Source organism: Saccopteryx bilineata, chromosome 11 (assembly GCF_036850765.1).
Source record: "Saccopteryx bilineata isolate mSacBil1 chromosome 11, mSacBil1_pri_phased_curated, whole genome shotgun sequence".
Classification (NCBI taxonomy): Eukaryota; Metazoa; Chordata; class Mammalia; order Chiroptera; family Emballonuridae; genus Saccopteryx; species Saccopteryx bilineata.
The window spans coordinates 50,682,538-50,709,174 of NC_089500.1; the positions used below are offsets into that span (position 1 = coordinate 50,682,538).

At 37.6% G+C, this 26,637-nt stretch overlaps 1 protein-coding gene across 1 annotated transcript in view; it reads left to right on the top strand.

Annotated features, from left to right (window-relative positions):
- SMCHD1 (structural maintenance of chromosomes flexible hinge domain containing 1) overlaps positions 1–26,637 on the top strand; it is a 176,891-nt gene that overhangs the window by 8,082 nt on the left and 142,172 nt on the right. Inside the window, exons 2-5 of the mRNA XM_066246162.1 lie at positions 5,741–5,816; positions 6,871–7,032; positions 14,590–14,672; positions 17,457–17,587. Of these exons, the coding sequence (XP_066102259.1) occupies positions 5,741–5,816; positions 6,871–7,032; positions 14,590–14,672; positions 17,457–17,587 (452 nt within the window). The remainder of the gene's footprint in view (positions 1–5,740; positions 5,817–6,870; positions 7,033–14,589; positions 14,673–17,456; positions 17,588–26,637) is intronic.

Below are 26,637 nucleotides of genomic sequence, written 5' to 3' on the forward strand. Positions count from 1 at the left end.
AATCCCTCCATAATAAAGTTTTGATCTGATGATTCATCCATTGATGGTGATATTATGATTGCCATTCTTCCTGTATTTATTAGCTGTCATTCTTAAAAGCGGTGTTTTTCAACCAGCAGTCCACCAGAAATTTCATGTCAGTCCATGAAAGAGTTAACCATCCTGGTGTTGTATGAAGATTATAGACCTGATGATCGATGATCATAGTTGACTTCACTTAAGCTCAGGGTGATTGCCACTTATCAGCCTGTATCATCAATGAAAATACTATTGAGATTGTCTTAGATATCTTTGGAACTTGTAAGCTTGTTCACACAACCTTTTGCATCATGCAGAGTATTTACACGTGTTGCAAAGCAGCGTGACTAGTAATTCCAGGTCCTGGGTGGGAATGGCGCGGAATTAAGAAAATATGCTTAAAGAATTAAAGAATAGGTTCGGGAGGGCTCTGCAAAGCTGATAGCAGAAACAGAGCATGCTCATAAACCGCATCTTGCTTTATTTATAGGGCAAAGTGGACCATTAGTAAATCAATGAGATCTCTGATCATGTTTCTCCAAGGCAACCCAAGAATTTTACCAAGTGCAGAAACCCCCCACCATACTTAACTACTTTACACAAAGCAGGATAGAAGAAACTTGCCTCCAGTCTTTCTGTGGAACATGAGGGGTAGCATGAGTATCAGCTAACATGGAGGTGAGGAGAAGGGCTTAGCCTTTTAACTTAATCAGGCAAGTGAGGTGGGGGGTTGGACTGTCAGCTTACAACCAGTTCCTCACACCTCTGTCCCCCAAAAATCTAAACCACAAAAACCCTGTTGGCTTTTCGGTCCCCAATAATCATGAGCAATAGATAAAAAGCATTCAGGCAAACTAAGGTAGTATTCAGTGTGTTGTACATAGGGAGTTTGGAAATCAATTACCAGCTTGTACCGTGTGTTGCACTGTTAAGAATGATAAAACTATTCCTTGCATGTTTTCGTTTCTGGCTGGCTAAGTCACTGGTCCCCAAATGTAAAAAAGTTGAAAACCACTGCTTTAAAGAACGACTTTGTCTCATCAACTAGACCTATTTGGTTACCTTGATATACAGTTGGTATAAGAAAGCAGGATAAATGCTGCTTTTCTTTTAATGTCAGTTCAGAATAAGGAGTTAGTGCCTTAATTTCAGTAGTTACTATGGGTTTTTGAAGAATTCAGCATCAGTAGTCTAGATTTTTTTTTTAGTGTTCTTCTGTAGTGTGGTTGGTCTAGATCAGTGTTTCCCAACCTTTTTTGTGCCATGCCCCACCTTAACCTTTCTAAAATTTTTATGTCCCCCGCTGTGTAACATACATAATTTTTAACATTAAAAAATTGATTTGTTCACTTAATAAACATAAATGATAGGTTCTAGGAAGAAAGCACTATGAAATTGTTAACAAAACACAGTAAGTGAAATTTCAAAACATATAATGAAAAACAGAAATTTAAATTCCAAATAATTTTAATACAGATTTTTCTATATTAATTTATTAATTTAGTGTGATCCTTGTGCTTGATGCTTGCTGCACAGAGATTTTATATTAGGTTCCAATTTGGTTATCTTTAGTCTCAAGTCTCCACGTTGTGTTATATCCAGCCGATTTCTTTTTTTTACCAGTAAATCATTTACATCACTAAATCCACATTAGCTAAAAATGAAGATGGAAACGGTAGCAATAGTTTTCTTGCACATTTGGTTGAATTTGGGTATTTGATTTCTGTTTCCTCACAAATCCATGCCATTGCTCCTTTGATATTAAATAAAGCTTTAACTGACTCATCATTTTGCAATTCTGCGAGTTCTTCTTGATACTGCATATTTGATATATCAGACAAATCCACTAACATTGGCTGCATCATCCATGTTGGGAAATCAATTTGTTTTAAATCAGAAAATCTTTCTTTTAAATCAGCTGATAGAATATTCAAATGATTGACAATAACAAGTAAAGCAGTATCAGTTACTTCACATTTTTGGAGCCAATGAAACTGTTTAAAGTTTTTGTTGTTAATATGTTTCTGACATAACTCAATATTGGTAATGAAACCAAATATCTTTGCTTTTGCATTGACAAGAGTTTTATTTGTTCCTTGAAGTTGCTTATTTAATATATTTAGTTTTTCAAAGATATCGGCTAAATAACTCACAAATGCTTTACCATCTATTGTTAACAGATACGTCATTTCAGGTTTGTCGCTTAAAAAATCACTAAGAGTATTAAACAGTTCCATAAATCTTTTCAAACAGTTTCCTTTAGATAGCCATCTTACTTCAGTATGAAGTAAAAGTCTCACATGGTCTTCATTTTGTTCTTCACAAAATAGCTTGAAAAGACGCTCACATTTGGCACTAGCTTTAATAGCATTAACACACTTTATTACTGTATGTAATACTTCATTCAGAACAGGCGAGATGTTTTTAGCTACCAAGTTTTCCCTATGAATAACACAACGCACAAGAATCATTTCTGGATTTGCATCTTTCATCAATTTTAAGCAGCCATTTTTCTTGCCCATCATATTGGGAGCACCATCTGCAGCACAAAATGTTATATTTTTCATTGGTATATCATTGACATCTAAGTAGTTTTTTAGCTTATTATATATATCTTTGGAGGTAGTGGTGCTTTCTAATCTTTTACAGAACAACATTTCTTCAGCAAAATGTCCTTTATCAATATATCTTACGTAAGTTATCAATACTGCCTCACTGTCTCTCAAAGTTGATTCATCCATTTGCAAGGAGAATTTTCTTGTTTTCAGCTTTTCAATAAGTTGTTTTTCAATATCCTCACTCATTTTGTCTATTCTTCTGCTAACAGAATTGTTACTGAATGGCATAGCTTTTACATTTTTGTCATCTTTTTCAAGAACCGTTTTAAGAAATGCTGATATTGACGGTTTTATTAAATTCTCTCCTATAGTGTGATTTTCTCCAGTTTTAGCGATGAATAAAGAAATTTGATAACTAGCCTCAAGAACACGATTATTGAAGTATGAGCAGTAAATAGAGACTTTAATGTTCTTTTTTCAAAATTTTTCTTTAATGTTTTAAAGTAACTCAAATCTGAATTAATATGAGCACTATGTTTCGCCTTCAAATGCGCCTCAAGATGACCTCGTTTCATTGATTCATTGGTCAAGCATTGCTGGCATAAAAGACAAAAAGGAATCCGCTCATCATGAACAGTGGGTATGAACCCAAATTTTAAATATTCCTCCGAATATTGACGAGTTTTTTTCTTGCTTGCACCACTCATTTTACTATGGACTATAAGAAATAAAAATAAGATCAATTAAAAACTAATATTAAAATGTGTTAAAATATATTCAATGTGACATAGAGTAAACGTATACTAAAAATTCATATTTATTTAAATGTATATAACACATTTACTACACTACCACCACAAATCAAAAGGTATCTATATTTTTTCCACTTGACAAAATTTTCTGGAAAGTTATGCTTCTAAAGTTAAAATTGTCGTGCATGCACTATTATAGCCCCAATAATATTTATAAAATATTATTGCTTTCTAGCCCCGATGCAACAAGTACTTAATAGTTTAATATTGATAAAAATAAAATCAAATACTTACCAATTATATCTATACAATATATATATGTATATTTATTAAGTCAAGGAGCTTTTACAACAGTTTTGACTAACACTTATTTCAAATTAACACCAACTGAATGATGTGAAACACTACAGAAGTTGCGATGGGCCAATTAGGTGAGAATAACTGCATTGTTTAGCGAGTTTTTAAAACGTTCGGGGTTCCCTGCGGCAGACGGCGGAGCACGCTCCGCGGTGAACCCAGGACGAAGTTTACTTGACGACGCCAATCACCCAGTTGATATTTTGGTCTCGTCAAACGAAATTATTCTTAATAATTATTTACCGCAATTATTTAAGAATTGCATTTCTTGTTAAATTTGGCACAGATATCTAGCATTGCATTTAAATGGCCCGGGGTGAAAGAGTTAAAGTCGTGTTGAGTCCATTTTCAAATTGCCCCCCTTAACTATCGAATTGCCCCCCTGTGGGGCGTGGGCCCCACGTTGGGAAACACCAGTCTAGATTAACTAGTCCATTACCTGAAGCAGAAGTCATTTGTATATTTGTACATTGTTCTGTTAATTTTGGAAAGAGCCTGTGTCTTCTAATTTTAAAGATAAGTAAAATTTTAATGAAAACATGAACTCATTTTGCAAATTTTTACTTTTTGGTTTGTCATGAAATTTTAGTTTTCATGTGTTCATTGCTCATTTGTTTGTATTTTTCTTTTAAATTATTCATATCTTTTTTTCTATTTGTTGATCTTCATCTTGATTTATGAAAGCTTTTGTTCCTAAGGATGCTAACTCTGTCTCCTCTTGCATCCCCCTTCTGAATATTTAATTTGCCTTAAATTTTTATAGTTATTCTTTTGGAAAGGGTTATAAGAGATTAAAAAGGCTCTTTTAAAAATATTTTTAGAGAGAGGAAGGGGGGGAGAAAGAGAAACATTGATTTGTTGTTCCACTTAGTTATGCTTGTATGATTATTATACATGCTAATCAGGGATCAACCCCCTCAACCTTGGCATATAGGGATGATATTCTAACCTAGCAATTTTCAACCACTGTGCCACAAGAGGTATACTGGTGTGCCTCAAGAATTTTTTAAAACATGCAGTACCTGACTAGTCAGGGGCACTGACTTCTTAGTTTGTCAAATAAAAAAATGACAATAGGTAACACAATAGCTGTCTGATGTGAATGAATCAAAATTATACCTATTTTTGGTCAGATCAGCAATATATATATTTTTTGATGTGTTGCGGGATTTTGGTAATTAGTTTATGTGTGCCATGAGATAAAAAAGGCTGAAAATCACTGCTCTAACTGATTATGCTTGGCCAGGGCAAGAGTCTTAAATACAGATAACCTGCACAGCATGGCTCTTTTTACCTCAGTGATAAAATGTTAACCTCTCTTTTAAGATTTTTTGTTTTTACATATTTAAATATTTAATATATATGAACTGTTATGTTAATAAGTTTACTTATATATATATATTGACTTGAAATAATGCCTTTGGTCTTGGAGGATCCTGCAGATGTTACAACCTTTCCAGAATGTTCCTCCTATTTCACTTGTGGTCCTTCGTGGCATATTATAGCAGAGAAACAACCTTTTTATGTGTATAATTTAAGATATGTGCTTAATTATGAAAAGAAAAATTAAAAAATATTAATGCTTAGACAAATAAATGTAATTGTTACAAGATTGTAATATACTATCAGTTTTTTCATATTTTTGTAAATTTGGTGTATTTATTTTCTTTATGTAATTATTGATTTGTGTGTGTGTGTGTGTGTGTGTGTGTGTGTGAGAGACAGAGAGAGAGACAGGGACAGATAGGAACAGACAGGAAGGGGAGGAATGAGAAGCATCGATTTTCCATTGCGGCACCTTAGTTGTTTATTGATTGCTTTCCCATATATGCTTTGACCCCGGGGACTACAGCAGAGAGAGTGACCCCTTGCTCAAGCCAGCAACCTTGGATTCAAGCTGGTGAGCTGTTCTCAAACCAGATGAGCCCACGCTCAAGCTGTAGACCTTGGGGTTTCAAACCTCAATCCTCTGTGTCCCAGTCTGATGCTTTATCCAACGCCCCCTTGCCTGGTCAGGCTGTACTAATTGATTTTTATTTCTGTTGTTTTGGATAGACACTTGGCATTTCACCTGAAGAAAAATTTGTTATTACAACAACAACTAGGAAAGAAATTACCTGTGATAATTTTGGTAAGCAATGTTAAGTTTATACTTTATGTTTAATATGTTCTAGTACATTGTAAGGCAGTAACTATTTGATTATATAGATAAGCATCTAAAAACTATTAATTATTTTGGTTACTTTTTTGGGATGGGGGAGGAAATTGTCTCTATGTTCACAGTTTGTGCAGAGATCATATTTTTCAAGTAAGATTATAGAAAAATAGTTGATACTATTTATGGCTACAGAAGGTGAGACTTTGCCCAACACCTAGCCACAGGCCTTCCATGTGTGTCCTCCGGAAGCTAATTCACCTAACCAACTTAAATTCTTCCATTATCTTTTTATTTTCTTTTACCCAATTGGATTCTGAGACCTGCCTGATTTCTTTTGAATTTAACCATTCTCCTTTCATGTTGACACCACTCTAATCAACATGATAATTTAACTTACTGAGAATTGTGTGTTTCAGATGTGTGAAACTATTTGGGCTTGTTCAACTGATACTCTTTTTTTTTTTTTCTCTGTATTTTTCTGAAGCTGGAAACGGGGAGAGACAGTCATACAGACTCCCGCATGCGCCCGACCGGGATCCACCCGGCACGCCCACCAGGGGTGACGCTCTGCCCACCAGGGGGCGATGCTCTGCTCCTCCAAGGCATCGCTCTGCCACGACCAGAGCCACTCTAGCACCTGATGCAGTGGCCAAAAAGCCATCCCCAGCACCCGTGCAATCTTTGCTCCAATGGAGACTGGGCTGCGGGAGGGGAAGAGAGAGACAGAGAGGAAGGAGGGGGTGGGGGTGGAGAAGCAAATGGGCGCTTCTCCTATGTGCCCTGGCCGGAAATCGAACCTGGGTCCCCCTCATGCCAGGCCGACGCTCTACTGCTGAGCCAACCGACCAGGGCCTCAACTGATACTCTTAACAAAACACAATTGAATTTATAGCTAGAGCCATTGTTTGGGGGTTTGCCTGTGTCATCTTTAAAGATATTTCATAGATGTAATTTGCATATTTAAAATTATAAATTCATGTGTTTCTAATTCTATCTTTGCACTTAAGATAATACCTTTTGATTACAGATGAAACTGTTAAAGATGGAGTTACTCTATACCTGTTACAGTCAGTCAGTCAGTTATTATTAACAGCTACAAAAGAACGAATTGAATTCCTACCTCATTATGACACACTGGTTAAAAGTGGCATGTATGAATATTATGCAAGTGAAGGACAAAATCCTTTGCGTAAGTATTTCATTTATACTAATTTTGTTAAACAATTACTCTTTTTTATCCCTGGATCACTTGTCCCGTTCCTTTACTTAAAAAACTTTTCTCATTCTACTTTTTTAGAAGACTATGACACATCATTGTAAGCTTTGTTACTTCAACCTCTTCATCACAGTATAATTGTTTTTCTACCTAAGTCATTTTACTTCAGAGTAAAGTTACTTCACCTTTAAAACTAACCTAGAAATAGAATTCATTCCCTTTGAACTCATAAGAGAGCTTGTATCTACACATTTTTCTATCTCATGTTTACCCTCCTCTTTGAATAATTCTTCCTTGCCTCCTATAGACCTCTCCCAATTGAGAAGATAATTGTTTTCCCTTGCCAATTTGTGTAGTTGAACTGCTCTAGTAAGTGGTTTGTATTCTTATCTCCATTTCTTTATTATTTCCTTCCACCTTTGCCACTTGCCAGTTTTTAATCATACCTCTTTTTTTTTAATTAAATGAGAGGCCGGGGGGGGGGGCAGAGAAACAGACTCCCACACGTGCCCTGACCAGGATTCACCTTGCAAGCCCCATTTGAGGTTGATTCTCTGCCCATCTGGGGCTGTTGCTCTGTTGTTTGGCAACCAAGCTATTTTAGTGCATTGAGGCCAGGCCATGGAGCCATCCTCAATGCTTGGGGCTAACTTGCTAGCATCATTCCAGCCATGGCTGCAGGAGGGGAAGATAGAGAAATAGAGAGAGAAAGAAGGGAGAAAGGGAGGTGTGGAGAAGCAGATGATCACTTCTCCTGTGTGCCCTGACCGGGAATTGAACTCAGAACTTCTGCACACCAGGACAATGCTCTACTGCTGAGCCAACCAGGGCCTTATTGTACCTTTGGGGTTTTTGCTAGTGATCTTTATAAATTAGTTGATTTAGATAATCTTTTTTGTTTAAAAAGTGTTTAATACTACTTAGATGTTCATTATAAATTTTCTAATTAAAATTTTTTTATTGTATATGTATTATAGCTTATAGGAAATTAGAAAACATAGAAAAGCAAAAAGAACATGAATATCTCTACCACCCACATACAACCACCACTAACACTTTGGCATTTGTCACTTCAGATCTTTTTGTATCATTTGGTATTTGTTCTATTTCAGTGGTTTTATATGATACATACTACTTTAACCTACTTTTTGTTTAAAATAAAATCATCTTTAATATATGACAATATATATTTGTTTTTAGTGGTTAAACTATTTAGATGACAATACACTTAACAGTGTTCTATTAAAAGACATTGAAGTTATTTCAGTTGTTCTTTAAACAAGAGAGACTGAGACGTGAGAAGCATCAGCTTGTATCACTTTAGTTTTTTATTGATTGCTTCTCACATGTGCCTTGATCGGGGGCTCTAGGTGAGGCAGTGAGCCCGTATTCAGTCCAGCAACATTGGGCTTAAGGCAGCAACCATGGGATGATGTCAGGGATTCCATGCTCAAGCCAGCAACCCCACACTTAAACTTGTGATCCTGTACTCCAGTCAGGTGAGCCCACTCTCAAGCTGGTGATGTTGGGGTTTCAAACTTGGGGCCTCAGTGTCCCAGGTCAACACTCTTATCCACTGCACCATGGCTGGTCAGGCTATTTCAGTATTTTATTACTAGAAAGCCCAGCAGTCATACGAAATGACCGCTGTTCTAGATATTATAAATTTTAATTAAAATGATTTGTGCAAAGATGTTTGCTAATTCAAACTGAATTACCCAGGGCAGGCGGCGAGGACGCCCCTTTGCTTACTGCCCCATGGGGTTTCCCCCTTCTACTTGCTTAATTGCTTAAAGTAGAGTGTGATGAAGGAAACCACTGGCGGTACATTTCTTAAGAGCCACTGCTAGCTCAATAAATAAAGGTGATTTAAATAATAAAATGTTAATTCACATGTCAAAGATCTCTTTGTACACAACATTTCTTGTGTAGCTCTTTCCATCATTTTTAAGCTCGCCTAGCAGAGGACCATCAATTATTTTTAATTTTACATCCGTTCTTTCACGAACTCTTGAACAGGCAACATAAAGTTGACCATGTCCAAATGCAGGCTCAGGTAAAAAAATGCCAACACGCTTAGGCGTTTGGCCCTGAGACTTATTGATGGTCATAGCAAAGGCAAATTTTACAGGAAATTGTCTACGTCTCAATTGAAACGGCAACCCTGTTTGAGATGGAGCCAAATCAATTCTTGGAATGACATGTATTTCACCTTTAGAGGAGCCAAAGACTTAGCTATTATGACATTATTTTTCAATTGGAGAACCTCTAGTCTTGTACCATTGCAAAGACACCTTCTGGTGTTAAGATTTCTTAACAGCATAATAATTGCTCCAATCTTTAACCTCAATTTGTGAGGTGGCATGCCAGAAGGTGGGACTATTTGAATGCCATGGCAACTTCACCCCATTGGCTAGTACAGTTATGCAAGCAACCAACAAACTATCAGCGACAGACACTTAAGCCGCATATAATAAAGATTACAAGTGACAGTATACTTGTAACTTTGTGCACATCCTTTCCTTAAGTGTTAGTAATGCTATTGCTATCAGCTGTAGGGCCAGGCATAACCGTGCTTAATGAGCATTTTTTCATTTCATCCTTGATTCTATGTTGAAGCTAATGTTAGGTAATAACCTTATTTTTCAGAAGAACTGGGGCTAAGAGATTTTAAGTAATTTTCCAAAGGCCCACCTTACTGGTAGGTACTGGAGTTAGGATTTGAACCCTAGCAAGGAACTTCAGAGCTTGATCTCATTACCAGTATAATTTATTATCTCCAACTTTTTTTTTTTTTATTTCATAAAAGAGTTTTTATTTCTGTAGTCTTAAACTTCTTCCACCGGCTACTGCCCAGGTTTTTTCTCCTGTTAAGAAGCAAAGCTTCTCAAAAGAGTTGACTGTCTTTATTAGTAGTAGTTCCTCTCCTCCCACTCTCGCCTATTCATTCTCCTGTACTTACTCTTTTAAGGTTACCAGAGACTAAATCCAGTGATCAATGTTCTGTTCTCATTTTATTCAAGGTGTTATTTGACGTAATTTATCACTTCTTCTTCTTGACATAACTTTTACTTGGCTTTTAAGAGACCACAGTCTATTTTCTTTCTACCACTGGCTGCTTTTTCCCCTCTTCTCTTTTACTACCTTTTCTTTTTTTTAATTATTGAGCTTTATTTGACATATCACCCCACCTTCTTTTTGTTTATTTATTTATTTATTTATTTATTTTTTTTTTTACAGAAACAGAGAGTCAGAGAGAGTGATAGATAGGGACAGACAGACAGGAACGGAGAGAGTTGAGAAGCATCAATCATCAGTTTTTTGTTGTGACACCTTAGTTGTTCATTGATTACTTTCTTGTATGTGCCTTGACTGTGGGCTATAGCAGACTGAGTGACCCCTTGCTCAAGCCAGCGACCTTGAGTCCAAGCTGGTGATCCTTGCTCAAACCAGATGAGCCTGGTCGCCCCAGGCGACCTTGGGGTCTTGAACCTGGGTCCTCCACATCCCAGTCTGACGTTTTATCCACTGCACCACCGCCTGGTCAGGCTCCCCACCTTCTTAATGTTGAAGTGCTTCAGGGTATAGTGCTTGGTCCCTTTTCTTCTTATATTTCCTCACTTGGTGATCTTATCTAATTTCATAGCTCCAAATAACATTTTTATGCAATGACTCTCAAATGGAGATTGTGAGAAATGATGATTTTTTAAAATTAAATATTGATAATAATGACAGACTTAGGTCCTGAATTCCAAATTTTGTTCATCTTTTGTTTATTCTATCTTTACTAGACTAAGATTAGAACCCTGATCTGTTCACTGAATCCTATACTACATATAGTTTTTCCATTCAAATCAATCATTGCTCTGTCCTTTCAGTTGCTTAAGCCAAAAATCAAATTAATTCTTTTTTGTCTCATACATTTCATTCAATCTGTCAGAAAATCCAGTTGGCACTATCTTCTGTCTTTATCTAGAAATGACCATTTTTCATCACTTTTATTGCTAACAGTATGTCTTAGGCACCATCATATTATCTACCAGTGTTTTTCAACCACTGATCTGTGAGAGTTAACCATTCTGATGTTGTATGAAGATTATAGGAGTTTCTAATCATTGGGTCTATAATCTTCATACAATATCAGGGTGGTTAACTCTTTCACAGATCACAAAATTTCTGATGGGCTAATGGTTGAAAAACATTGAATTGTACACTAGTCTCTTAATTCGTCTGTCTCTTTTTATGCCTTCTCACATAAAGATTGAGAAGTCAGATTGTGGTGGTCTACTGAAAACATTTTTTTTTAAGATTTTATTTATTGATTTTAGAGAAGTGACAGAAAGGGGAGGAGCAGGAAGCATCAACTTGTCGTAATTGCTTCTCATATGTGCCTTGACTGGGCAATCCCGGGGTTTTGAACTGGGGACTGCAGCATTCCAGGTCAATGCTTTCTTTATCCACTGTGCCACCACAGGTCAGCCTAGAAAACTGTCTTCCTTTTCATTAAGATTAAAGGCCAAATTCTTTCAATTACATATGTGGCCTTGGCAGCTCTGCTTTATACTCTAACTTTGTTTTCCCAACTCTGGTTGCTTGCTTCACTGCACTCTGGTGTCAGCTTTGTTCTCAGTTTAGAGCCCTCTCTACCTGGAACATTTTCACCAGTTAGCTCTTGTCTCGTTCTCTCGCCTTATTCAGGTTTTCTTTATTCGTTGCTTTCCTAACAAAACTTACCTCTTTCACCCTATTTAAAGTTGCAACTGTGTTTCCTCTGTTCCTTTGCTGTTGTTTTTATCTCTTTTCTCTGCTCTTTTATCTCTTTTATCTCTTGCTCTTTTCTCCATAGCATATAACACCTTCTAAGATGCTAAAGAATTTACATATTTATTGTGATTATATTTGATTTCCCACCTTCCTCCATTGAATGTTAACTCCATAGAACAGCTTTGTGCTGAGAGGGTTGGCTTGTCTTCCAAAAGGAAAGTGGAGAGAGAGAGACAGATGGTGACAGGCAGAGGAATGCATGGGATGACCTGAGAAGCTGACTCATCCAGTGCTGGAGGCGGCCGTAGTTGGGGAAGTGATTGATCCTTCTACACAACACAAGGCTTGTGTAGAAGTGTTCAAGCCTAAAGATGGTGTGACCCATCTCCAGAAATCTCTCCAGCTCCAATCAGCGCAACAAGACACAGCTGAAAACAGGAAGTGGGGAGGAGGGACAGTAACTCGGGTCTCCATGGAGATATGAGATACTACTCCTCCTGCTGAAGTCATTTCTATGAATTTTTTTCTTTTTCTTTTTTTTTGCATTTTTCTGAAGCTGGAAACGGGGAGAGACAGCCAGGCAGACTCCCGCATGCGCCCGACCGGGATCCACCCGGCACGCCCACCAGGGGCGACGCTCTGCCCACCAGGGGGCAATGCTCTGCCCCTCTGGGGCGTCGCTCTCCCGCAACCAGAGCCACTCTAGCGCCCGGGGCAGAGGCCAAGGAGCCATCCCCAGCGCCCAGGCCATCTTTGCTCCAATGGAGCCTTGGCTGCGGGAGGGGAAGAGAGAGACAGAGAGGAAGGAGGGGGTGGGGGTGGAGAAGCAAATGGGCGCTTCTCCTATGCGCCCCGGCCGGGAATCAAACCCGGGTCCCCCGCACACCAGGCCTATGCTTCACCGCTGAGCCAACTGGCCAGGGCCTCTATGACTTTTGATACAGATTAATTACCTTCCATATTGGTTTTAGCAGTTTCCATTCCTATCATCATATGAATAAGCAGGGAATCTCACTGTTTAAACTCTTAATTTGATTTTTGTGATTTTATATTATATTCCTGGGTCTTTCCCTATTTCTCTTTCCTTTGTCTTTGGTGTTACTCTGGTTATTCTTGACTGTGTGGTGGACATCTCTTTGGGTCATGCTGATCTTTTCTTTTTATACCTATGGATCCAAGCCTTAACTATTCTATGTTAGGAAAGCAAAAATATTTATTTCTGATATCTTTATTCTCCCAGTGAAGCACAACATCTGTTCCAGTCTCTTTGGAACACCTTTACTCATTGAGTTTGATGTAGTTGTAGACTATCACTTTTAAAACTGAATTTTTCTTTTCTCCTTTCTAAATTTTCTCTTTATGAGAAATATGACCAATCACCCAGTCTTCTGGAACAAGCACTCAAACTGTCTTGTATATTTTTTTCTCCTTTTATATAAAAGCTGGTACTAAATTTTATTCACTTATTTCTTCCAAATTTCTCTTTTCTCCCTTCCATTTCCTACAGTGTTCTTTTTAGTTAAGGGAATAAAAACAGGAAATAGTTTGCGTAGTGACCTTGAGAATATTTGGAACAATTCAGAGCCAGTGATAAATTGAATATCAAGTTGGTTGTGTGGTAGGAAATCCATAGCTGTTCTGTGTTAGTTAAACAGACACGTTGTACCACTTGACAAGTTGCTATTAGTCATAAGATTTCTATACCTAAATTAGCTTGTATAGATACTTTTTTTTCCCTTAAGTGAGAAGCGGGGAGGCAGAGAGGCAGACTCCCACATGTGCCCTGACCCGGATGCATGTGGCAAGTCCCCTATGGGGCAATGCTTTTGCCAATCTGGAACCGTTACTCCATTGTAACGGAGTAACGGTTCTAGCATCTAAGGTGAAGCCATGGAGCCACCCTCAGCCCTAGGGCCACGATGGCAAACCATTTTATAAAAACCGCCCACTTTTGCGGTCCTGGTCAACCTGGTCCCTCCCGCCCACTAGTGGGCGTTCCAGCTTTCATGGTGGGCCAATTGTGGCACCATTTGGTTGCTCCACAACGCCCACCATGAAAGCTGGAATGCCCACTAGTGGGCGGGAGGGACCAGGTTGACCAGCACTGCAAAAGTGGGCGGTTTTTATAAAAAGGTTCGCCATTGTGGACCTAGGGCCAACTTGCTCCAACCAAGCCATGGTTGTTGGAAGGGGAGAGAGAGAGAGAGATAGAGAAAGAGAGAAAGAGAAGGAGGAGGGGTAGAGAAGCAGATGGTCGCTTCTCCTGTGTGCCCTGACTGGGAATCAAAAGTGGGACACCCACACATGCTAGGCCGATACTGTACTGCTGAGCCAACTGGCCAGGGCCTACTATAGTCACTTTTAAAGTTGCTTTATTTTTGCCTCCATATCTATATGTGCTTACTTTTGACTTCTGCGTGATATAATTACATATTTGATTTTTATGGTTAAGGTCTTTTGTCTCTTATGTCCGAATGTCAGTCTTTAAATTAAAAACTCTTTGAGACCAGGAATCATGGCTGACTTATGCCATATAATGCTCTACAAGTACTGGTTGATAACTTCTTTTTCTGCTGCTGATGATTGGTAATGATGCCTTTAATTATGAATTGCATCATTAAGATCAGGATAATAATACTTTAATTCTAGTTTTTTGAAAAATAAAAGTGATGGATTAAGGTACTTCAGAGTTGTTTACTTTGAAATTTTATTTGAAATATTTGGGAGGGAAAATTTAAGCAATACTGTTTTCTCATTCTTTTCCAGCATTTGCTCTTGCAGAATTAATTGACAATTCATTGTCTGCTACGTCTCGTAACACGGGGATTAGAAGGATACAGATTAAATTGGTAAGAAAATCATACGATTGAGCAATTTAACTATTCCTGTTATAAAAGTAGTACAAGTTCATTGGAGAAAAATTAGAAAATAAAGATAAATTAAAAGAAGTAATTATCTGATATGTCCTCGTCCATTTTAAAAATTTTTTCATGTGCCCTTTATTTTCGTGTTAGATGTATGCATATGTATGATGGTAGTTAGTGTGCATTTTGTTTTTTGGGATCTTCTTTCCCTTAGTAGTAAGTACATTATAACATTGCCGTATCATAAATATAATATCCAATCGCTGCAGGTTGGTTTATTGGCTATAATATACTGCTCACAAAAATTAGAGGATATTTCAAAATGAACATCAAGCTATAAAAAAGCGTTTGATTTTTTTTTTTTTTTTTTTTTTTTCCATTTTTCTGAAGCTGGAAACAGGGAGAGACAGTCAGACAGACTCCCGCATGCGCCCGACCGGGATCCACCCGGCACGCCCACCAGGGGCGACGCTCTGCCCACCAGGGGGCGATGCTCTGCCCATCCTGGGCGTCGCCATGTTGCGACCAGAGCCACTCTAGCGCCTGGGGCAGAGGCCACAGAGCCATCCCCAGCGCCCGGGCCATCTTTGCTCCAATGGAGCCTTGGCTGCGGGAGGGGACGAGAGAGACAGAGAGGAAAGCGCGGCGGAGGGGTGGAGAAGCAAATGGGCGCTTCTCCTGTGTGCCCTGGCTGGGAATCGAACCCGGGTCCTCCGCACGCTAGGCCGACGCGTTTGATTTTTTTTTATTAAACATCAGAAAAGCAAACAAGTCAAAGAAGGTTGTTCAATTATGCAAATGAGATGCAAAACAAACTTATTTATTTCATTGGTGAAAATGCACTATACAAAAGGTTGAAAGTACTGGAGTATTTGCATGTTCCCTGATCGCCTAATTTTTGTGAGCAGTAAGTATATAAATATATATATTAGCCTACTACAGTGTGTCCATAAAGTCATGGTGCACTTTTGACAGGTCATAGGAAAGCAACAAAAGACAATAGAAACGTGAAATCTGCACCAAGTAAAAGGAAAACTCTCCCAGTTTCATACCTATTCAGTGCAGTTTGCTGTGGGCTCCATTTGCTGCCCTACACACATCCAAACGATAGTGAAGTTCTTGCCACACATGGGTAAGGACGTCTGGTGTAACAGAGTGAATAATGTCTGTGATTCTCTGTTTTAAGTGATTAATGTTGTTGATATGATCAATGTACACATGTTGCTTCACATAACCCCAAAAATAAAAGTCTAAGGGCATCAGATCCGGGGATCATGGTGGCCATGGCTTGACAGAACCCCTGCTTATCCACCGCCAGGGGAATGTTCTATCCAGAAACTCACGGACAATGGTGGCGTAGTGTGGAGGAGCGCCGTCCTGTTGAAAGATGACACCTTCTGGAAATTGTGGCACTGAATACAATTCCAACATGTCAACATAGGACTTTGCCGTCACAGACTGCTCTGCGAAAAAAAATGGGCCTATCACCTTATCATGCATTAGGCCACACCACACGTTCACTTTAGGGCTGTTGTGTTCGTACTCAACGTAGGATGTTCAGCAGCCCATATTCGGACGTTATGATGATGAACATGTCCACAGATATGGAAGGTTGCTTCATCGCTAAACACAATCTTCTGCAAAAATCTTGCATCATTGTCGATCTCATGAAGCATATCTGTAGCATTTGCACATCGTGTGGGTCTCTCTGCCGGTTTGATAGCGTGCAACAGCCGCAATTTGTACTCTGTAAAACAGAGACGTTTCTTTAACACCTTATGAACTGTAGTCTTGCTTAAGTGTAATTGTCGAGCACGTGCACACACAGATTTTTTTGCAGTGATTTTCAACCTTTGTTTCTCATGCACTCATAAACTAATTACTAAAGATAAAGGGGCCCTGACCTCTTCTTCTTTAGTAACTAATTTATTTGTGCCATGAGATGAAAATGGTTGTATTTAGTCAGGGGCACTGACCTTACTAATTAGTGTGTGTTTGTGCCATGAAAAAAAAAGGTTGAAAATCACTGTTTTAGGGCTCCTTAGGTAGCTATCCCGTATAGCCTCTACAGACTCGTCACTGACTGATGGCCTACCAGAACGGGGTTTCTCCACCAAACTGCCGGTTTCCTTCAACTGCTTATCCCACCGAGTAATGTTATTCCTATGTGGTGGCGCTTCGTTATAAATGTGTCAATATTCACGTTGCACTTTGGTCACGGATTTGAATTTAGCGAGCCACAGAACACACGAACACACTGAACTTTCCTCTGTATCATCCATACCTCGACTGGCATGGCGTGGGCTGCTCCGCTGTATACACGGTGTTACATCATCATCTGCGCATGTGCACATGCTGCCACATCATCCTACAGAAACTGGGAGGGTTTTCTTTTTATTTTGTTGCTTTCTTGTGAGCGGTCAATAGTGCACCATGACTTTATGGACACACTGTATTATTGAACATTTAGTTTCTATTCTCTATTTTAGCCATTGTAAGCTGTGCTGCCATGATGAATATCTTTATAGGTCTTTGTATGTATCTCTGATTAATTCTTCTAAATTCTGAGAAATGAAATTTCTGGACTACAGGGCATAAAGAATTCTAAGACTAGATTCATACAGCTGAAGTGCCTTTAACAAAGTTGTATTAATTTATACTTCTAACAGAAATGTATGAGTGATCCCTTTGAGTCCCTTTTTCTGTATTTAACTTTTCACTTTTTTAATATTGATTTGATTTTGCCTGTCTTTTTTACTTATTTTATAGCATTTTGATGAAACACAAGGAAAACCTGCCGTGGCAGTGATAGATAATGGAAGAGGAATGACCTCAAAACAACTTAACAACTGGGCAGTGTATAGGTTGTCCAAATTTACAAGGCAAGGTGACTTTGAAAGGTTAGAAAACCTTACTCACTTTTTTATGGATCGTTGGGTATTCTAGTAAGGATAAGAACTCATATATTTCTTAGTTATACATGATACATTGGAGGTTTTGATGTTATCAGTATAGTTAGATTTTTATATTATAGAATTTTTATGATTACTACTTAGTTTAGAAATAGTCAAAACTATGTAAATCATATTGTGCCCTTGCATTGAACAGTTGTTTTTGCATTTTCTAAAGTATGTAAGAGTTATGTTGATAAGTTGAGTACTTTGAGGCTTTTCCCTCTTACTGAGTTTGATGAAAGTTGTGTAGCTTGTAGAGCAATAGAATGGTTTTATAATAGGCTTTTAGAAATCACGTAATACCATTTTAAAAATGCCTAATGCATGTAGTTCTGTGACACTATTGCTGTACTTTTAGGACTCTATGCTAACAAAACTTTCACAGCTGTTAGGGAATAGAATCTAGTCAGGAGTTTTGTATCAGAATGTGTTTGTAAAAAATATGGTGAATGAAAGTGTCATAGAAGAAACAAAATATACTAGAAACTGTCAAGGATATAAAGACTCAGGCCCTTAGAATATTAACTCAGTTCTAGTAAGTGATGATCCACAAAACTTGATATTTTAAGCTATCTATGTTGTGTACTTTAGGAAACATACTTGGGAAGAGTCTGGTGGCATTCTTATTAAGAAGTTAGTATTTGTTTATATCCTGTTTCGCTCTTGTTGTGTCAAGGAAAGTCACCCAAATTTAAGAATTAATTTCAATAATGTGTTAAAAACCAATGTAGTTAATACATTTGCCTTCTCATTTCTGAAATTTTAGCACCCTTAGAATTTTCATCAATTTTGTAAAGACTTATAGTGTCATGGTGAGAGGCAATATAGTGAAGGATATTTGGAATCATTTGGCCTGGTTTGAATTCTAGCCTTATTAATTGTATGATGTTGATCAAGGTACTTTACTTTTCTTTGTCTTGGCTTACATATCTGTAAAATGCAGATAATTCCTCATAAGGTTTTGTGAAAACCAAGTGAATGCCTGGCATATGGTAAGCAATCAGTCAATATAAGCTATCATTTTATTTTATTATTATTATTTTTTATATATATATATATATTTTTTTTTTTTTAGAGAGGAGAGGGAGAGACAGAGAGAGAGAGGAGAGACAGAGAGAGAGAAGGGGGGAGGAGCTGGAAGCATCAACTCCCATATGTGCCTTGACCAGGCAAGCCCAGGGTTTCGAACCGGCGACCTCAGCATTTCCAGGTCGACGCTTTATCCACTGCGCCACCACAGGTCAGGCCTAAGCTATCATTTTAGCTATTACTTCTCAATCTTGGCCTCAGACTTTTCTACACCCATTCTTTTCTTTTTTTCTTTCTTTCTTCCTGAAAGCAAGAGAGACAGACTAGACAGACAGGAAGGGAGAAAGATGAGAAGCATCAAGCCAGCAACCTTTGGGCTTAAACCAGCTACTATGGGATCATGTCAGTGATCCCATGCTTAAGCTGGCAACCCCATGCTCAAGCTGGTGAGCCCACTCTCAAGCTGACGATCTCAGGGTTTTGAACCTGGAACCTCCCAGGTCAATGCTCTATTCACTGTGCCACCACTGGTCAGGCTACAACCATTTTTTTTCCCTGTTTTCATGAGTCCATTCTACTTCAAGGATTTATAAAATAGCTATAGAGAAGGATGCAATAGAAATATTAGGTAGAAGGGAAAGGAGAATAGATGATAGATTGGGCTAAAAGACAGAAAAGTGGAAGAATAGAAAGAAGTAGAGTCTACAGTTTTATTTCATTTAAATTTTTATTGATTTACTGGTTTTAGAGAGAGAGAGAGAGAGAGAGAGGGAGGAAGTGAGTGAGAGAAAAACATCAATTTGTCATTCCACCTACCCAAGCATTCATTCGGTTGATTACTGTATGCACCCTGACCCTGGGGAGTCCATCCCACAACCCTGGTAGATTGATATTATACTACAACCAACAGAGCTACCTGTACAGAACCTTAAGAGTCTACAGTTTATTAAAGTTAGATTTTAACTGTATTAATGGAATATGATTGACTTTTCTCTAGATTTTATCACAACATCAACTTTTAAACTTAATCAAATGTTAGGGAAATTTTATTTGATTTCATAGAAATCTACTTGTTGCTGGTTTTTTGTCCTGGCTTTGTAGGTATTATATCAATAAACAATTAGTTGTTATGTTATTATGTACTCATACTGCCTGTAAGTGTGGTAACAGTTTCTTGACCCACTCTAATTTCTGTTAGTATCAGATGTACTCCTTTACTCCCCTAACTACTTCTCCTGTAGAAAAATTTATCAGTTGTTCTGCTTCCAGTTTAGTTTTTACTGGATACAAGGAGACAGACAATGGAAGAAAAGGAAGAACATCCTGAAAGTACAGAACAGGTGTTTTTGGCATGTAGTTTCTGTTATTGAGAAAAAAATCAGAAGTAAACACATAAAAAAGTTATAATATAATCATTTCAGTTATTAATTATTGTTATTATGAAAATATTGAATATGGTAGAGCCTGTTGGTCATCTCGTTTAGGTGGAATTATTAGAGAAGACAGTAGCCTCTGAGATTATATTTGAGTTGAGGCTTGAAAGAAGAAAATACTCACAGATTGCATACTTTTTGTCCTAGAACCATGGCCCAATTTATAACTTTGCAGAGAAGCACCTTATACTAGTAAACACTGTTGTGACTTACTCCAAACTTCTGCTGGCCACAGTTTGGCACTTTGCCCAGGTTGAGCTGCTTCTTCCAACCCCTGCTGAGATCCTTACAGCTATTCACAGCTTTAAAAGGCAGTCAGTGGGGCTCAAACTGGTCATTTCAAATAGCTCACAGTTAAGGAAGCTCTACTGAATGGTTTGTTGGCCACTGAGATGTGGAGGAAGTTTTATGTTGGTGAACTCTTAGACAAGTGTGGAATCATTGGCTGTAATGTTTGAAGACTGATTGTTAACATCTGCTTCTTTTTGGTTTATTAGTTGAATGTTCTTGGTCCATGAATGATCAGAATGGTATTTGAATAAAGTATATCAAAAGCAATGTTTTCTATATCAAACAATGCTTGGAAAGGTCACAGTTTCATTTGATATTAGATAGGATTGTCTTTTGCTTTAACAATGTTATTAGAGCTCTAAATGCATGTCTTAGCCTGAAAATGGCAAGTATATATGTGAATATGCCTACCTGGTATCTGTGTTTCAGGATAACATTAATTTGAAGGTTGGAATATGGTATTTTCTTTTCAGAAAGGTTGGGGAAAGGCTTTGAGAAAACTAGAACTTGCTACAGTAGGAGAAATAGTAATACCATGTACTAGAGTTAAATCATGTCCGTGGATAAAGAATAAATTTTAAGTGGATTCTCTTTGCTAAAATCAGAGAAAAGGCCTTTTTGACACCTATGTCTGTAAATGTTTGGATACTTGGTGGTAATCTAAGAATGTAGCTTTGTACCATCTTTAATGCCAAGACAGTGATTGAGAGCCATGACCTACCTTTTTAATCTAACTTTGATATATGTATTATTAGTCTCTGGTTTTATGATTTTTATAACATCATAGCTAAAATAAAATACCCTGTGGTTATTTAAATAAGGTTGTAACTTAGTCTCATCCACGGATCTAAAAAGTGTGTTATGTCTTGAAATAAATAGAAATGATTGGTTATCAAAAAGAAAAAAAGACAAAGAAGAAGAAGAAAAAATACTCAAATGAAGACCGGGGAATAGTATTCCAAGTAGAGGGGACATCAGCAAACATAGAGACCCTGGTATTTTGATTTGTTTTGTTTGAGTGGTGGAAAGGAGACCAATGTTGTTTGAGCATGGTACATGAAGGGGAAAGCAGAGGGAGATGAGACGAGAGCTCTAATTTGACAATATTCTTTAGAACTCTTGCTTACCTTGCTACTACCCTTCTCTCTACCCCTTTTTAAAAACAAATTTTCCATTGAGAGAGGGGGCGGGTATTAACTCGTTCCACTTAGTTCCATTTAGTTGTATACTCATTGATTGTTTCTTATATGTGCCCTGACCAGGGATCAAACCTGTGACCTCAGTGCTCTGGGAAGATACTTTATCTACTGACCCACCTGACCAGGCCCCCTCTATCCTTTTTATTTTGAAAAATTTTAAGCCAGAAAATAAGTTGAAAGGACAGTACTAGCACTCATGTATTCTTCAAGCAGTTAACATTTTGCCACGTTTTATTTTCTTCTATCTGTACACACAAACGCACATCTGTATTTACATTTTTTCCGCAGTCATTTGAAAGTAACCTGAAGTAACTCCTTCACAGTGAGGTTCTCATTAATAACCATAATACTATTATCACACCCAAGAAATTTATTACTGTGGACTCAAAATATTTAGTATAATGTTTATATTTAGATTTTTTTTCCTTTCTCCTATCTCTCTGGTTTTCTTTATAGTAATGCTTTGCATTTATGTCTTTCACAAAATTGGCATTTTTCCCTCCTAGAATTCAGGCTAGTTGTATAGAATGGTTACTGCCTGGATCTAAGTGTTTCCTGAGCATTATTCTTTTCCTCAACATTTTATGAGCATTTTCAAACATACAGAAAAGTTGAAATTCTACCGTGAATACTCAGATACTCATACCTAGTTGTTAACATTAATAATTACCACACATCCATTTATCCTACTAACCTTCAGTTCATCTTAATTTTTGATTGAGTTCAAATAAATTACAGATATCAGTAAACTTTCTGCTAATGTTTTAAGCATTGATATCATTATCTAGCAGTTTTTTTTTTCTTTTGAGGTAAAATTTACATACACGGAAATGCTCATATCTGTCTTAAGTGTTTTGTCATTGGATTTATTTTTATGGTTGTATAATTTATATACCATAAAGTACACCATATTAAAGTGTACACTTTGTGGTTATGAGTGTAGTCACAAAGTTGTACATCACTAATTTCAGAACATTTTCATCACTCCAGAAGACACCTTGTACCTTTTTGTAGTTACTCCCTCTCCAACTCCTCCCCCACTCCTGACAATCATTATTATATTTTCTTTTTTTATGTATTTTTTTTATTTAGAAATTAAATTTAATGGGGTGACATTGCTCAATAAGAGTACATAGGATTCAGGTAAGCACTTCTATAGCATTTGAATTGTTAATTATGTTGTATTGACACAGATCATCTTTTGTAACCCGGTATTTGTCTTTAATCCCCTCTTCCTCACCCTTCTCCCCTGGTAACCACTTCACTTTTATCTATGCTTATGAGTTTCAGTTTTATTATCTCACCTATGCGTGAAATCATACAGTTATTAGCTTTTCTGATTTACTTATTTTACTTAGTTTAATGTTCTCAAGGTCTGTCTATGTTGTTATAAATGGCAATATATCATCAGTTCTTATGGCTCATTATGTTCCATTGTATCAATATATGTGTATACCACAACATCTTTATCCAACTCCCTATCAGGAGACAATTTGGTTGTTCCCATGTCTTGGCCACTGTGAATAATGCTGCTGTGAACGTGAACATAGGGGTGCATGTGTCTTTGAGTAGCAATGTTGTTGAGTGTTTCAGTAGATACCCAGAGGGATTACTGGGTCACATGGTGGCTCTGCTCTTAATTTTTTGAGGAACTGCCATACTTTCTTTTTTTTTTTTTTTTTTGTATTTTTTTGAAGCTGGAAATGGGGAGGCAGTCAGACAGACTCCCGCATGCGCCCCACTGGGATCCACCCGGCATGCCCACCAGGGGGCGATGCTCTGCCCACCTGGGGCATCGCTCTGTAGCTCTGTCGTGATCAGAGCCTCTCTAGCGCCTGGAGCAGAGGCCAAGGAGCCATCCCCAGCGCCCGGGCCATCTTTTGCTCCAATGGAGCCTCGGCTGCGGGAGGGGAAGAGAGAGACAGAGAGGAAGGAGAGGGGGAGGGGTGGAGAAGCAGATGGGCGCTTCTCCTATGTGCCCTGGCCGGGATCGAACCTGGGACTCCCACACGCCAGGCTGACTCTCTACCACTGAGCCAACCGGCCAGGGCCCATACTTTCTTTAATAATGGCTGTACCAGTTTACATTCCCACCATTAGTGAATGAGTGTTTCTTTTTCTCTACAGCCTCTCCAACCCTTGTTATTAACTGTCTTGTTGATAATAGCCAATCTAACAGGTGTGAGATGGTATCTCATTGTAGTTTTGATTTGCATTTCTCTAATAGCTAGCAAAGGCTAATATCTTTTAACACATCTATTTATTGTTTGATGTCTTCATGAGAGAAGTGTCTGTTTAGGTCCTATCCCCATTTTTAATTGGATTGTTTTCTTGTTTGTTGTTGAGCTTTGTGAATTTTTTGTATTTTGGAAATTAATCCCTTGTCAGAGCTATTGTTTGTGAATATTCCCAATTGGTTGGCCGCTTGTTTTGTTGTTGGTTTCTTTCACTGTGCAGAATCTTTGTAGTTTAATATCATACCATTCATTTATTTTTGCCTTTACTTCCCTTGCCTTTGGGGGTCAGATTCATAAAATGTTCTCTAATTTGGCCAAGGTCCATAAGTTTAGTACCTATGTTTTCTTCTATGTAATTTATTGTTTCAGATCTTATATTTAGGTCTTTGATCCATTTTGAATTAATTTTTGTGCAAGGGGACAAACTAGTCAGGTTTAATTCTTTTGCATGCGGCTTTTCAATTTTTTTCAGCACCATTTATCAAAGAGGCTTTCTTTTCCCCATTGTTGTGTTTTTGGCTCCTCTGTCAAAGATTATTTGTCCATATATGTGTAGTTTAGTTTCTGGGCTCATGATTCTGTTTCATTGTGTTGTTTGTTTATCTGCCAAAACCATACTGTATAATTTGAAGTCAGGTACCTCCAGCTTCATTCTTTGTTCTCAGTATTGCTTTGACTATTCATGGTCTTTTATGGTTCCATACAAATCTGGTGATTTTTTGTTGCTGTTGTTTTATTTCTTTAAAAAATGACATTGGGATTTTAATGGGGATTGCATTAAATTTGTGTATTGCTTTGGATAATATGGCCATTTTAACTCTGTTGATTATTCCGATCCATGAACATGGAATTCTTTTCCATTTTATTGTGTACTTTTTAATTTCTTTTAGTAATGCTTTGTAGTTTTCAGTATATAGGTTCTTCAGATCCTTTGTTTATTCCTAGATATTTTATTTTTTGTTGCAATTGTAAAAGGAATTGTTTCTTTCAGTTCCTTTTCACAAATTTTATTATTGGCGTATAGGAAAGCAGTAGATTTTTGTGTATTGATTTTGTATCCTGAGACTTTATTGTATTTGTTTATTGTTTCTAATAGATTTTCAGTGGAATCTGTGGGGTTTTCTATATACTGGATCATGTCATCTGCAAAAAGTGATACCTTTACTTCTTCTTTCCCATTATGGATAATGTTTATTATTTTCTCTTGCCTGATTGCTCTGGCTAAGACTTCCAGCATTATGTTGAATAGGAATGGGGAGATTGGGAAGCCTTGTTTTATTCCTGATTTTAGAGGAAAAGCTTTCAGTTTTTCACCATTTATTATGTTACTGGCTGGTTTGTTTTGTCATATATGGCCTTTATTATGCTGAGGTACTTCCCTTGTATACCCATTTTATTGAATGTTTTAAATATAAATAGTTATTGTATCTTATAGAATGCCTTTTCTGCATCTATTGATAGGATTACAAGATTTTTGTCCTTTGTTTTGTAGATGTGGGGTATTGCATTGATCAATTTTCATATGTTGAACCATCCTTGTGCTCCTAGAATGAATCCCACTGATTGTGATGTATTATTTTTTTAATGTTGTTGTTGTATTCGATTTGCTAATATTTTGTTTAGGGATATTGGTCTGTAGTTTTCTTTTTTTGTTTTGTCCTTACCAGGTTTTGGTATTGGGTTATGTTGGCCCCATAAAATATGTTAGGGAGTATTGCCTCTTCTTCAAATTTTTGGAAAACTTTGAAAAGGATGGGTACTAAATTTTCTTTGCTTGTTTGGTAGAATTCACTAGTGTAGCCATTTGACCCGGGGCTTTTATTTATGGGGAGGTTTTTGATAGTGTTTTCTATTTTCTCACTGCTTATTGGTGTGTTTAGGTTTTGCACTTCTTTATGATGCAGTTTAGGAAGATTGTGTAGTTCTAGGAACTTATCCATTTCTTTTAGATTGTTGAATTTGGTGGCATATAGTCTTTCATGATACTTTAGTATGATCCTTTGTATATCTCTGATATCTCTGGTAATTTCTCTTTCATTTTAGATTTTGTTTATATGAGCCTTTTCTCTTTTTTTCTTAGGGAGTCTAGCGAGGAGTTTGTCAATATTACTGATTGTTTTTTTCAAAGAACCAGCTCTTTGTTGTATTATTTTTTCTATAGTTTTTTTTCTCTATTTCATTAAGTTCTCTACTTTTTACGAATTTCTTTCTTCTTCTGACTTTGCATTGCCTTTGTTCTTCTTTTTCTAGTTCTATAAGACGTAATGTTATGTTGTTTACTTGGGGTCTCTCTCCTTTTTTTTTTTTTTTTTTTAAGAGTCAGGGAGAGACAGGGACATTGAGCTGCTCCTGTCTGTGCCCTGATTGGAAATTGAACTGTCAACCTCTGTGCTCAGGGACAATGCTCCAACCAACCGAGCTATTTGGCCAGGACTTAATTTTATTTATTTTTATTTTTTTTACAGAGACAGAGAGAGGGATAGACAGGGACAGACAGACAGGAATGGAGAGAGATGAGAAGCATCAATCATTAGTTTTTCATTGCGCATTGCAACATCTTAGTTGTTCATTGATTGCTTTCTCATATGTGCCTTGACCGCGGGCCTTCAGCAGACCAAGTAACCCCTTGCTGGAGCCAGCGACCTTGGGGTCTTGAACCTGGGTCCTCTGCATCCCAGTCCAACGCTCTATCCACTGTGCCACCGCCTGGTCAGGCTATTTTATCTTTTGATTGATTTTTAGAGAGACGGAGGGAGAGAGAGGGGGAATGGAAGCATTCATTTTTTTATTCCACTTATCTGTACATT